A 13,823-nucleotide genomic window follows, 5' to 3' on the forward strand; every position below is an offset into this window, starting at 1 on the left:
GACAAAAAATGCCATCACTGCAGCATGCAGCTATGACAAAGAAAACCTTTCTATTAAGTAGGTTGATTTTCCTGGAAATGTAAACGCTGGCCACCATGGCTTGACTAACTTTTTTGCTCACCAGCCATTGTGGTTAGTGGTTTTCCAAAGTTACTAACCCACTCAGCATTTTCACTGGCCATGAGATAACATGAGAAAAACCTGCCATATAGATATTTTTAATATTATCTCATAATTTGGCAGCGGGTATATTAGGCTACTGTCACTTTAAAACCTGACGCACGGTTCTATACTGTTACACGTGCGTTTTCTTTCTCAACTCTTTACGTACATTAAAACATAACTGACTGTGTTTATACTGTATGTATACTTGCCAAGACCAGCGTTTTGACATTATTTTGTGTGTATTTGGCTGTTTAAGTGCAATAAGCAGCGAAAAAGCACTCAATTTAGCACTGAGAGGCGGCTTTATGTGAACGCACTTTGGGTGCGAGGACAACATCTGCGGGATTGAGTAAAATTATGCGCAAAACGTGCAATCCCACACTGAAATTCAAGCCCTGTAACAGCAACAATATTCATCCGGAGCAAATTAAACGAGTGAGTGAGGAGAGGCGGGTTTGTGTGTCACTTGCTGACGGAGAGATGAGAGAGAGAGAGAGAAAGCGCAGCTGGAAAATCTGTGTTGTAAGCATTTCAGATATTTCAGTATCGAAAAATGTGTATATATTTTTAGATAAGTTTATTATTTCAGATGCCTTTTTAAAAGACTACAATTGAAAATATATATATTATATATAAAATTCAACCCGCCATAATGGCCAGTAGGAGTGACTGCGTTACACGCCACTGCGAAACACACCCGCATTTGTCGGGTTGGTGGGTGTTAATGTCAAGCCCTGCTATCAAAACATTGTTCTGTTTGTTTGAGCCTCTTGGCTGGTTGATACGGCAACACTGAGTCCACCAACAGTGTGAGATTGGGGCGGGGCTATCTGTTTGGCAGACCAATGGCAGACGAGGGGAGTGCTTGTGAAACCTGTTGGTAAACTATATATTCTTTCAATTCTTGTTTGTGGTGCTAGTGGTGCAGAAATAACACACATCACTTTCAATAACATTAAAATGACGGAAATTTGGCTTAACCCCACTCAACATATTATGCTAACTAATTTCCCGAATCCAGAATGAGTCTATTTTCCATGTGTCTTTCTTAAGGCTGTTTTGAATGAATATCCATTACCCTGTACCAAAGAAAGAAAGAAAAAAAAAGCGCTCACCGGGGTTTTGACTGTAATGGCGTAATTGCAATTATTCCAAATTGAGCTAACAGTCAGTTTAAGTATTCCTCTGAGAGCATTCTACCTTTCAGTAAAGTAATAGTTCAAAGAAAACGTTTGTTAGCCTCTCATTTGATTGCAATCTTGTAATTTTCTTTAGTTTCCTCAAGTTTGTGTTTTTCCTCATTTGACGGATGTTAGAATTGCATTTGCCGGTGGAAATATCACCAATAAAAGAGCTGTAATGGTTAACTGATTAGGACCGCATCCAATGGTGACCGGGCAGAAACTTTGTGCGAGTCAGGCGAGGTCTGCGCCAATCAGTGCCGGTGGACACGTACAACAAACCCGCGTGACCTTTGCATCCTCATGTAAACACTGCAGCCTCCTGAAGTTGTGTAAATGGGTTCAAAATGAACACTCGCCAAGCGCAAAATGCCCAAAATTGACTTTGGCAGGTATATAAATTGGCCAGTTGGCTGGTAACTTTGTTAGAAACTGAAAGATAATATATGATTTAAAATGCAATGATCTGAACCTTTCTGACATGAGCATTTCAAATCAAAGGCATGCAGACCATCAACTGAAGAGAATATTGGGCACAACTTTTGTGCTTTATAACGACTTTTATCATTGTGGGTAATCAGCGGGGGAAAAATTACTTTTATCATTGTGGGTAATCAGCGAAAATATTGTGACACATGAAATATTCTGGACTTTAAGTCACCAGAAGGAAAAATTTGAGAAACAAATTTTCTTTGTTTTGACAGGTGAAGTTTCACAGAGAGAAAGAAACTGACTGTAAGAGACACTACGTCCGGTGCTGTTTGTCAGTTAATATGCAAAAAAATATGCAAGTTGCAAATATGTGCTAATATGCATGAAAAAAAAAAAAGAAATCCAGCGAAATAATGTCTGTTTTAGGGACAAAACAATATTTTTGCATACATAAATAAGCAAATAAATACATTCAAAATATGGTTTGTGTCTGGTAATAAATATTCATCATGCACACTAGATAAATAAGCACTTTAGCACACAATTCAATATAGTAATGCACAGAATAGACATGCTGACCTAATGTAATCTGAACACACAAATGTAATAGTTTTGGATCGGATGTTTCTTTCTCCTCCTACGTGGAGTTTGAATCTTTTTGTCACGTTGTAAAGAATCGTACATTATGACTAATAAGATATTAAATGTTTACTGCTGAGGGCATTGTTGACACTAATAAAAAATGATAGTGATCATCACGGAGAGATAATTATACTTGTGAACTCAGGAAGTGGGGAGAGTTTACGATCTAATTTACATCTTATATGTATATGTGTGTGTGTGTAGACATCTGTGCTTACCAAAGACACACCCCCTTGTGTCATCCCACCCCGTCTGTTCTGATGTGGCCACAATACAGGGATAATCTCACATGCGGATGGGAGTATAAATAAGGAGGAGTTGAGACGCGCTCTCTGCCAGAGCTGAGGGGTTAAAAACCCAGTTACCCAGCAGCACCTCTGGCTATTCACTCATTCATGTACAAATTTGACTTAAAAATACACAGAATTGTGGTACAATTATTCTGTTCGCCATAAAAAATGCAAAGCAACCACCTTTTCCAGGCAGTTGTGTGCCTCTTCGTGCTGTCTCATGGTTGTGTCAGTGCTGACAGCTTTAAAAGGAGCACTTACTGTGTTTGGAGCAGATCCACTTCAGCTGGAAGAACACAGTTAGCATTTCTGCGGAGGACTCAGACATCTCTTCTCTTGTATAACAGCATCTGGAACAAAAACAACAGCCTTTTTAGCTGCATCACAAGTGATGAGCAATCTGTTATTGAGAGTTACCTGTCCAGGTGTCGGGAAGACGGCTCTTTCTCAGAGAGTCTCGATGCACGCTTCGACATCAGTGAGCTGACTGAACCTGACGGCTCCTGCGAGGCTGCTGGGATTACGGAGGAGTTTACAGCATCCGTCCGGAGGGCCAGAGACCTGATGACTGTTGAAGCCGATGACGGACCTGTGTACCGGGACACACAGACGCTGCGCCGCTCAAAGAGAGCATGGATGATTCCAGGGACCCTGTGGTGTGGCTCGGGAAATGAGGCTGCTGGCTTTACTGACCTGGGTTAGTAGGATATTTATATACATTTCAATTAAAAAGTTCAATTAAAATGATAAATATAAATAATAATGTGTATATAAATGTACAGTGGGATCCAAAGGTCGGAGATGTCATGTGTCATTGAAGCACACAACATTTTTGTCATGTTTTCAGATTGTGTTTTGATCTCTTTATCTGTTCAGTTTCTTTGTTCATCCTCTTGTCTGTTAATTAGTCAGTTCTCTGATCTCTCCCTGTTTGTCACTATGGTTACTAATTGATTTGAGTATTCTGTTTAGGTGTCTCGTCTATTATTTAGTTTGCCCATGCATTTAAAGGGATATTTCACCGCTGGAAAGATGAATGTGTAATTAAATTGGGTCATTTATGTAGTAGAAATGTGAAATTATTTTAGAAGTTGGTGCCTTCTAGACTGAGAAAAGCCAGAAAATGTATTTTTGGCTCATGTAGATGAAAGACAACAACTCCCAGAATGCACTTGCTTCGCTGCCCTACGAGGCCACGCCCAAGCCACGCCTACCGGTTACAGAGGGCAGTGTCGGGAGAAATGATACAGCTAGGCTACTAGTCGACTCGAAACTGAAAAGACTGTGTTTTACCGTGAGATCCCCCTATGGGCGGGTTGAAGACATGCGGAACGAGCTCCTCCTACTGGCTGGAGTCTCTCACCTCTGGACAATAAAGCACAAAAAAAGTCAAAAGTAGTCGATCTCCGAATGCAACGTAATGAACTGACTCCATATGAGGAAATGTCATGAACTTGTCATTTCAATGAAAAGCATGATAACTTAGATAAAAAAAATATCCGTGAATTTATATGGAAACAAGCTTTAGGAGCTTTCCATCTTTACTCTCCTCATGTTACGTTGCATTTCGGAGATCGACTACTTTTGACTGACAAAATTCCAGCCACCGGAAACACAAACTGATAAAGCGAGTCGTACCAAACCTTTCAGTTTAGTAAACTCTGTGTACACAAACAATGTAGTCAATGCTGGAGTTCATGTGTAGAGCCTCTGGTGATACTTCCAGCAAAGGTTCATGTTGTGTCGAGACTTCTTAGTGTTTCAAAAATAGTGATTTTGATGCTATCATAGAAGTGCCCCATTCACTCCCATTCAAAAGGCAATTTGACCAAAAATGAAAATACCATCAATCTTAAAAGTGCCGTTTCCATTCTAATTATGCTTTTACACGAAAGTTTGACTCGGGTAGATTAACAAAAAGAGCCTAGGTTAAATTTTGGCGAGAGTTACGCTTTAAGTTTATCAAAGTTTTGTATTAAATTAGATAAAATGAAAAATAGAAGCTTTTCACTAGCATTCTCAGACATGTGGACCCCACTGTACAACAAAGAAACATCTTTACCTGTTCTCTTGTCTTTGCAGGTGTCTTTCAAGATACTGATAAATGCTGCAGAGAACATGACCACTGTAAAGACACCATCGGCTCTTTTTCATACAACCACGGTGTCTTCAACACAAATATCTTCACTTTATCACACTGCGATTGTGACAACAGGTATGTCTTACTTTATTCATTAGAGCGGGAAAAGTGAGCGTCCTACCTGTCAGCATTGAACATTCATCCTATAGTGTTCTGTTGTGTAACATGAGACATGTCCAACACAACCAGAGAGTCTTGGATTACTGCATCTCATAACACTATAATCAGGTCTTGTGATATCCATTCAGGTTCCGCCGCTGTCTCCTGGGAGTTAACAATACCATGTCCAACCTTGTGGGATACGGATACTTCAACGTGCTCAAGATGCGCTGCTTTGAGTTCGCCCATCGGATGCAGTGTGCCGAGAGGACGTGGTGGGGCATGTATGTATTTGGTTTCATTGGACTCAGCTCTTTTCTGTTGCACAACATTCTCACTTTTCAGAAAACAAACACAATGATAAAGGGAAAACAAGATCTTTAACACTGAAAGGGATTTGGCACATTAGAGTGACTTGTTTGTACACTACCGTTCAAACGTTTGGGGTCGTTATGAATATATTTTAAAGTCCCCCTGTGGTGATAATCAAGCTTTTAATGTTGTTTATATGTCTATGTGGTGTTTTTAATATTCTTATGACAAATTCATAAGTCAATACCATTGCTGAGTATTTTTTTTAGCTTTGTATCAGTAGAAACGTCGAATGGCCGTGCTTCCCTCCCTCATGTCCCTCTGAGACGAGAGATTTCTGTATTGTGTGTCTGGAAAAAAACCTCAGATGATGCAAAAATCGTCATTGATCGTCATCTGAGGCTTTTTTGTCCAGAGGCGAGAGACTCCAGCCAGTAGGAGGAGCTCGTTCCGCATGTCTTCAACCCGCCCATAGGGGGATCTCACGATAAAACGCCGTCTTTTCAGTTTCGAGTCGACTAGTAGCCTAGCTGTATCATTTCTCCCGATACTGCCCTCTGTAACCGGTAGGCGTGGCTTGGGCGTGTCCTCGTAGGGCAGCGAAGCAAGTGCATTCTGGGAGTTATTGTCTTTCATCCACATGAGCCAAAAATAAATGTTCTGGCTTTTCTCAGTCTAGAAGGCACCAACTTCTAAAATAATTTCACATTTCTACTACATAAATGACCCAATTTAAATACACATTCATCTTTCCAGCGGTCAAATATCCCTTTAAAGGGATAGTTCACCCAAAAATGAAAATTAGCCCATGATTTACTCACCCCGTAGCCATCCTAGGTGTATATGACATTATTCTTTCCGACGAATACAATCAGAGTTATATTAAAAAATGTCCGTCTGCCAGAAGCTAGTTATTTTAGTCAATAAAGTTTTAAATATGGATATTTTTCTTACACCAACACATCACTTCACTTCAGAAGGCCTTTATTATCCCCTCTGAGCTGTTTGGGACACTTCTATGATGGATATGATGCACTTGTATCGACTTAAAAAAAAAAAAATGGTGCCCATTCACTCCCATTATAAAGCTTGGAAGAGCCAGGGCATTTTTTTTATATAACTCCAAAGACGGTCTCAAAAAACGGTTTGAAGTCGCTGGTGTTTCTGACGTCACAAACTACCTTGTAACCAATCAGATCAACGTGTGAGCGTCAACCAGTGGATCTCTGAGCTGAGTGAGTGAGTGGAGGCGGGGCTCATTTGCATATCCATAAAATCGCGCATGCTAAATGAAGCAAGGGTGTCGAGTTACATTCAAGCTATTTTAAGCCATGAAGAAATTTTTTTCCAAGGAAAAAATCTTTAATTTTGGTGATTAAAGATTAGTTTTAAGGGATAAAATGATTGACTACAGGGGGACTTCAATACATCAAGCAGCCTTAGAAAAGGGTCTAATAATGCGCTACATGGACTGTCATCCGTTCTGATATTTTACCGGTTAATCAACACGGGTAAATTGCAATCCAGGATTTTTTTTTAAACTGAGGACATGAATTGAATCGAGGAATCATGACAGCCCTAAATAGAAGCATTCATTAATAAAAAAAATTATATTTATTTTAAATCATATGGGTTTCTGGTTAAATGAGGTTTAAGGAATAATGACAACCTTATGTAATGGTACTTTTACTGGCAATAATGACAATTTTAGGTCAACATACAAAAGCAAATTTTTTACTGGCAGACACAAAACAAGCAAAAACCTGTCGAACTTTGGTAGCGGTTTTCTGGGAAATCTTGGCACTTCACTGTGATTTGTACATAATCTCTGTGCACATAATGTTACACAGTTACAGAAACAATTTTTTCCCCTCGTCATTGGCAGGTGTGTCAATTCTGAACTTACTCAATACGCCGTGGTCAAAGAAGCAGCAAACTACACCGACACACTCCCTGAACAAGACATGGAGAGTCTGGAAATGAGTTTCAATCAAGCAATCACTTTAGGACAAAACCAGGTCACCAAAAACATGGAAGAATCTCCTATCATACAATCCAAAGATTCAGTTTCGACATCACCACGGCCATCTGCTACAACACTGCTGTCCCGGAAATCTGAAGCTTCCGTGGTCCCAACACACGCACCAACCACAACATTCCCCCAAAATAAACCAGACAGGCCACATCAAGGTGAGCTAAATATTACTTACATTAGATCTGTTGTGAATCAACCAAGTTGAGAATCTTGGAAAAGCTTAATTTTCTTTTTTGGCTTTATAGGCAAGTTGGAGATGTGCGACCTCTACAGGGACCTGGATTCCTGCCATCTACAGATCCCTGCTTTACAAGAGAAGTTCGGTCTTCGAAACCCTGACCTGAGAACCCTTTATCACTGTAACTGCACTGCCAGGTGAATGCACATATATCTCTATCCAAATACAACTGATGCCAACTCCATCTTTCCACTAGGGATGCCTGACAACTCTAATCACTAATCGGTTTTAAGCAGCAGAATATTTAGGCTGGTTTTGGGCTAATCTGTTGCTTTCTTTCACAGGTTTGTCCAAAAGATCTTGTCCAAAGAACTGGATGAAACTGACCCTGTGCATTCTCTGTTGATGGACTTCGTGTCACAATCTTGTTTCACCCTACCGCAGTCTGAGATCTGTATCAATGGAAAAAGGTTGGTACAGACGTTATGGTTAAATATCTGGGCTGGCAACTCAAAATTTGGTTGATGCAGGGTCATTTTTTCTTAAAGGGATAGTTCACCTAATAATGAAAATTCCATCATCATTTACTCACCTGCAAGTTTTCCCAAACCTGTATTAATGAAAGATATTTTGAAGAATGTTGGCAACCAAAAAGACGATTTGCACCATTGACTACCATAGCATTTTTTTTTATTTTTTTTTAACATATGGAAGTCAATGGGGCCCATTAACTATTTGGTTACCAACATTCTTCAAAATATCTTCTTTTGTGTTCAGCCGAAGAAAGAAACGCATACAGGTAACAACTTGACAGAATTTTCATTTTTGGATGAACTATCCATTCACAGTAAACATGTGGTGCACAATGCTGTGAATGAGAATGTGTCTACTAAACAAAGTATAATGTATAGTGCAAAGAATGGACAGTTAATGCAATGGACCGGAGTTCTTCTGAGGTGGAAACCATTAAACAAAAACCAATCTTTGTGGTGTCTCTTTTATTTAGTTGCTCAACCCATCCAGCAGAAGCACAGCTCATCCAACACTGGAGGAAAGACATGGCAGGTGGGCGACATCTTGTGGACTTCAGACGCAAACTCAAGAGGGTGAACCTCAACCGATCGAAGAGAAAAGACTCTCCAGTCAGATTATATAAGAAATGCATCAGGATGCACACTAAACTGCAGAGACCTCGAGATCCTCAACGAAAACGGTCATAAAGGCTTGCAAAGTGAAAACAATATAAATAAATGCTCTTATGAAACAGAGCTTATGTACGAGTGACTGGGGGGAAACATTTTTCTTCTTAGCTCACAACCTGCAAAAACTATTGGTATAGAATTTGTGCTAAAATAGTACTGTGAATTTATGTATAGCCTATTGAGAAACACAGGGTTATAATATTAAATGTAATAATATAATAGGTCAGAGTGTTACAGTTACCTCGTTATGGGGTAATATGGTGCAAATTATTTTCGCTAGCAAGGAATTATGTGCATTTAAAGCAGAATTGTGGTATCTGTCTTCATTGTAATTATTTTAAATGGATATTCAGCCCCATACTTTGAAGAAATAATACATCTTAAAAATTCTGTTTTCTTTTATAACTATTTTTTTTTACAATTGACGAGCTAGCAAAGTTGAACTTTACTCCACAATCCAGAGATAAACTTACATTTAAACTAGAAATAAGTTTTTATAAGTTTAAATTCAAACCCAGGCAACTTTATACATGAGTATTGGACATCCCAAAATTATTTACGTACCTCAAAATCTGTTTCCCGTTATATTTTCCTCCTGAGGTGCAATTCCCGCTCTTTCACCTCAGGCAGAGCAGCATGCAATTGCGCATGCGCCGACATATCCTCACTCTTGAGAATTTACAATGTTTCGGACTCTACCGAATATTTGCACTATATGTGAATTAATGCAACAAGCGAATGTATGTACATTTGTAAATAACATGTAAATGAACTTTAATAAAAAACATCTTTATATGAGTCTGAGATTTTTTTCAATCAAGAGGGACTTTGATCATTTTAATTTTATTTAGCCTATTTATTTATTGTTTGTTGGTTAAGTATTGTACATGTAGGCTATTAATTCAGTACCAATGTAGGCTGTCAAATAACGGTACAGCTGATATCATCACTGCAGGTATGGTAATATAATTATTTTGTAAATAATAATAAATAATAATAATAATAATTCGCAATCTATAATTACGTTTGAGTAGATAGCTATAGATGAGCTATAGTAAATGAATTATCTTGGTCAGTCAATGTTTCTAGTTTGAAAATATGGTCATAGTTTGGAAATATTTTGTCACACAATAAGACTAAAAGTTATGAAAGATGCTCCAGTAAGTGAAATGCACTATAATTTGGGCCTAACTAGTCGCAGTAGGTAACTCAACTCCCGTCTGATGTCATAAATAGTAACTGAAGCCCTGAACTACTGAAACCATCTGAACCGCCTCTACCGGGAGGAGAGAGAGAAGAAAAACATGGCGAACTTTCCTCTGGAATAACTGTTTTCTGAAGAGCTACTGAGTGTTTCTGCAAGCGCTGTGCACGAGCCGATCTGTGCATCAACACACAATCTGAATCTGAAAACTTTTGAGTCGAGGCTTTTTCTCATGGATTCGTTTCGTGTGAAGTATCATGGGATTAAAGTTTGAAACAGTTGGATATTAAAGTAGGACAGGATGGAGAAACAAGGAGCAAGACGCGAAAAGGTAAATAAACGTTCATCTAGTGTGAAATGTGAGACTTCATTGTGTTGTGTAACAATGTGAAGCAAAACTGGATTTATTATTGCGGTATATTTTCATTAAGACAGGCTTTCCTGTTGGCGTGCCACAGAGTGCAATAGCAAAGCCACATATAGGCTTACTAAAAACAGTCAAATTTGACATGCGAATCAGTGTGTTAGATTCTTTCCAGCACTCTTTTTAGTTCTACAGGGTTATTATGTAACTTTACATTGTGGTTGAGTAACATGTCATTGTTGTTGCTGCTAATAGAGTTACAGTGTGTTTGCAAGAAGTCGTTAAATGGACTAAATTGTCAGTGCATTTATTTTATTTTTTTTGTTAAACTTGATTGCAAAGACTAACACTTTCATAATGCCGGTGTTCTGACATTTCATCTCAGACTAGAGGATGTCAAAAGTTACAGTCAGTCTATAATCATTACAGGCATCAGGCACTTTGTGAAGAGCCATAGTCAGATTAATGGTGAAATATCTGTGCTGGTAACCCAAAGGTTGTAGGTTCAAGCCCTGCATGTGTTCATCTGTCATTTTGTGCTTTTCATGCGAAGAATTTACTTAAAGTTTACTGTTAGTTGTTTAAAGTTTACTGTAAGTTGGATAAAAGTGACAGATTAATGGCAAATTAATCAAGTACTGACATCTGCAACCAATTTCCTGTCAAAAACCATTACTTTTTATCCTGTAAAGCCCTTTTTGAGACAAAGAGACAAAATAATATGAATTTATGTGAATCATAGACACCTATTTTTCAATGTTGTCTCAACTAGTCTGACAGAGTTGTGCAAACAATTTCATATTGAACAATAATACTGCAAAAAAATGGTTTGCGAGCTCCCAGCATGCATTGCAATGTGAATCAAATGGAGTAAATTATGCAGTTACTGTTATGGGATTATTGATTTGCTGGCTTTATTTGTGCTTCTGCTGCTGTTCTTGTCTTCACTGGTTATTTGTTATATATTGATTTTGAGAGCTCATCATTTTACTTGTTTGTTGATTGTCTCCTTTAGGGTGTGTGTGACTATTTTTAACTATTGTGCACATACATACTATATTGCTTTGCAAGATGTACTTCACAAACAAATATTGCAGTTTTCCTCAGTTATCACAAATTAATTTCTATATAGTTCTTCTAATTATATTTTACAGTACTAGAAATACATTGTCAATACTTTATAGTCAATTATTTGAATTTATAGAGTGGAACAAATTCAGATTGGCTCACCTCAAAAAAGCGAGAGCTTAAAGGTAGGGTAGGCGATTTCAGAGACGCTAACAATAGCAAGCTAGCTTTGAAAGCGTGAGATTAGAGCGTCTCCAAAGCCACACCTCCTTCAAAACACATGAACACCCACAGAAGAGTCCGCAAAACATCACGAGAGACGGCGTTAAACTACCTCATGTCTCAAAGCACATAACATTACAATAATAATGAACATAAACAACTTACAGAGTTCTAGTTGTATCACCTGACTGCTGTAGATTCATCTCGGCGTTGATCATGTTGATATAGAAAAGTATGGAAATACATAATCTGACAGGCTGGTAGGACATCCTTAATACTATCATTGCATTTGGACCAACATTTTGTAGTCCTGAGACTTCCCTAGAAGATATATACATTTTTTAAATATTTAAACCACTTCCATTATTTATTGCTATCAGGGTGTGAAGAGAGTTTCAACCAGAATATTAAATTGTTTATGAAAAAAAGCCTGCCTTTAAAGGATTAGTTCACTTCAGAATTAACATTTCCTAATAATTTACTCATCCAATTTATGTCATCCAAGATGTCCATGTCTTTCTTTCTTCAGTTGAAAAGAAATTCATGTTTTTGAGGAAAACGTTCCAGGATTTTCTCCATATAGTGACTTCAATGGGGTGAAACGGTTTGAAGGTCCAAATGTGAGTTTCAGTGCAGCTTTAAAGGCTCGACACGATCCCAGCCGAGGAATAAGGGTCTTATCTAACCAAACCATTCCTCGTTTTCCCCCAAAATATATAATATACACTTTTTGACCACAAATGCTCGTCTTGCACTAGCTCTGCGATGCGCGTCCACGACTTCACGCATTACGTAATCAAACTGAAAGGTCACGCGTGACGGAGGCGGAAGGACCGACCTAGTGTTTACAAAGCGAACGTGCAAAAGCAAAGTCAAACGGCCTTTACAAAAACAAAACAAAACCAAAAAAGGTAAAAAAAATTATGTCTGACGTTTTTAAAGTTAGAGGAGAAAATTGGATTTTTCGCGTGACTTTTCCAACGCTATTACGTAATGTGTGGCGCTTAGCAGAGTTAGTGCAAGACGAGCATTTGTTGGTAAAAAGTGTATAAATGTTAATTTTTTTTATAAAACGAGTGATGGTTTGGCTTAGGGCTGAAACGATTCATCGAGTTACTCGATTTACTCGATTACAAAAATTCCTCGAGGCAAAAACTCTGCCTCGAAGCCTCGTTAAATTCCTATGACGCGCACTATACGCGCAGGGATCTGATTTCACACGGACCGTTGTTCAGTGTTCAGGAAGCACACCATAGCGCGTGATACATTTTGAATTTAGTTGGCGCGATGGCGGAGAGTAAAGATGTCCATAAACGGCAGAGAATGTCTAAAGTTTGGGATCGCTTCCTTCCAGCGTCGCTGAAACAAGGTAACGATTCTGTCCCGCATTTTTTTTTGACCCAGCGCCAATATTTCCGCCCGTGCCTAAGCCTATACATTGATTTTCACTGATTTTAATCCCATACTGTATTTGTAGTGATGATGTCGTGATGCGGTTTGACTAGATATGATGTTTAGCTTTGATGTTTTTAAGTAGTAAACGTATTCACGTTCAATTGCAAGAGAGTATAGCCTAAAAAAAGAACCGCTTCACACACACACACACACACACACACACACACACACACACACACACACACACACACACGCACCCTCGTCTCTCACACGCGCCAGTCAGACCAATTGCGGCAATGCATATGCTTAAACTTTTATGTAGCCACGCAACAATAATTTCAGCATGCATTCACTGTATACACCGGGACGTGATGGAGGAACAAATATTGTATTGCAGTCTTTGCGAGACCTTGTTTGTAGTCTGTCACGTCTGCCAAATAGTTACAGACAACAACAAAAAATGAAACTCCCCAGCCTCTCCAATCCACTCGTACTTTTGGGGAAGATATAATCAGCTACCAAAGTAAATGAGCATAGAACATTTTCAATTAACAAAAAAAATATAATACTACAAAACGTGATAATATACTTAAACTAGCCTAAGTGAAAAACAAAATGCTGTTCTTTTTCTATTTAACAAAATGCATATTTGCAATAAAACATTCCCCTTTTCAAAGCTACACTTTTTTTTATTTTATAAATTGTATACATTGTGTACCTGTTGGGCTTGATATTTTATATTCATTTCATTTATTTTTGTTCTCCAGTGGGTAATTTGCAGAAGGTGCAATCCTTTTTTTGTAATGTTGTATTAAGAAGACAAAACTAAGGCCAAATGGCCTTTACTATTTAAGTTTGTATTGATAGTTTTACATGTTATACATGTTTTACATT

General features: G+C 38.4%; 2 protein-coding genes across 3 annotated transcripts in view; both read left to right on the forward strand.

Moving 5' to 3' along the window:
- The first annotated feature begins 712 nt into the window (after window positions 1-712).
- Window positions 713-9,455, forward strand: pla2g3 (phospholipase A2 group III). Its single transcript, XM_082158673.1, has 7 exons — window positions 713-3,407; window positions 4,793-4,925; window positions 5,099-5,233; window positions 7,147-7,451; window positions 7,542-7,671; window positions 7,819-7,944; window positions 8,481-9,455. The coding sequence occupies exons 1-7, from the start codon at window positions 2,879-2,881 to the stop codon at window positions 8,692-8,694; spliced, it is 1,572 nt and encodes a 523-aa protein (XP_082014799.1). The 5' UTR covers window positions 713-2,878; the 3' UTR covers window positions 8,695-9,455.
- Window positions 9,456-9,946: 491 nt separating this feature from the next.
- Window positions 9,947-13,823, forward strand: part of ttc28 (tetratricopeptide repeat domain 28) — a 327,199-nt gene continuing 323,322 nt past the window's right edge. For both annotated transcript variants that reach the window (XM_082158597.1, XM_082158598.1), the window contains exon 1: window positions 9,947-10,211. In XM_082158597.1, coding sequence (XP_082014723.1) covers window positions 10,182-10,211 — 30 coding nt within the window. In that variant the 5' untranslated portion in view covers window positions 9,947-10,181. The remainder of the gene's footprint in view (window positions 10,212-13,823) is intronic.

This window comes from Leuciscus leuciscus (assembly GCF_965113295.1).
Source record: "Leuciscus leuciscus genome assembly, chromosome: 24".
In the NCBI taxonomy this organism is placed as follows: Eukaryota; Metazoa; Chordata; class Actinopteri; order Cypriniformes; family Leuciscidae; genus Leuciscus; species Leuciscus leuciscus.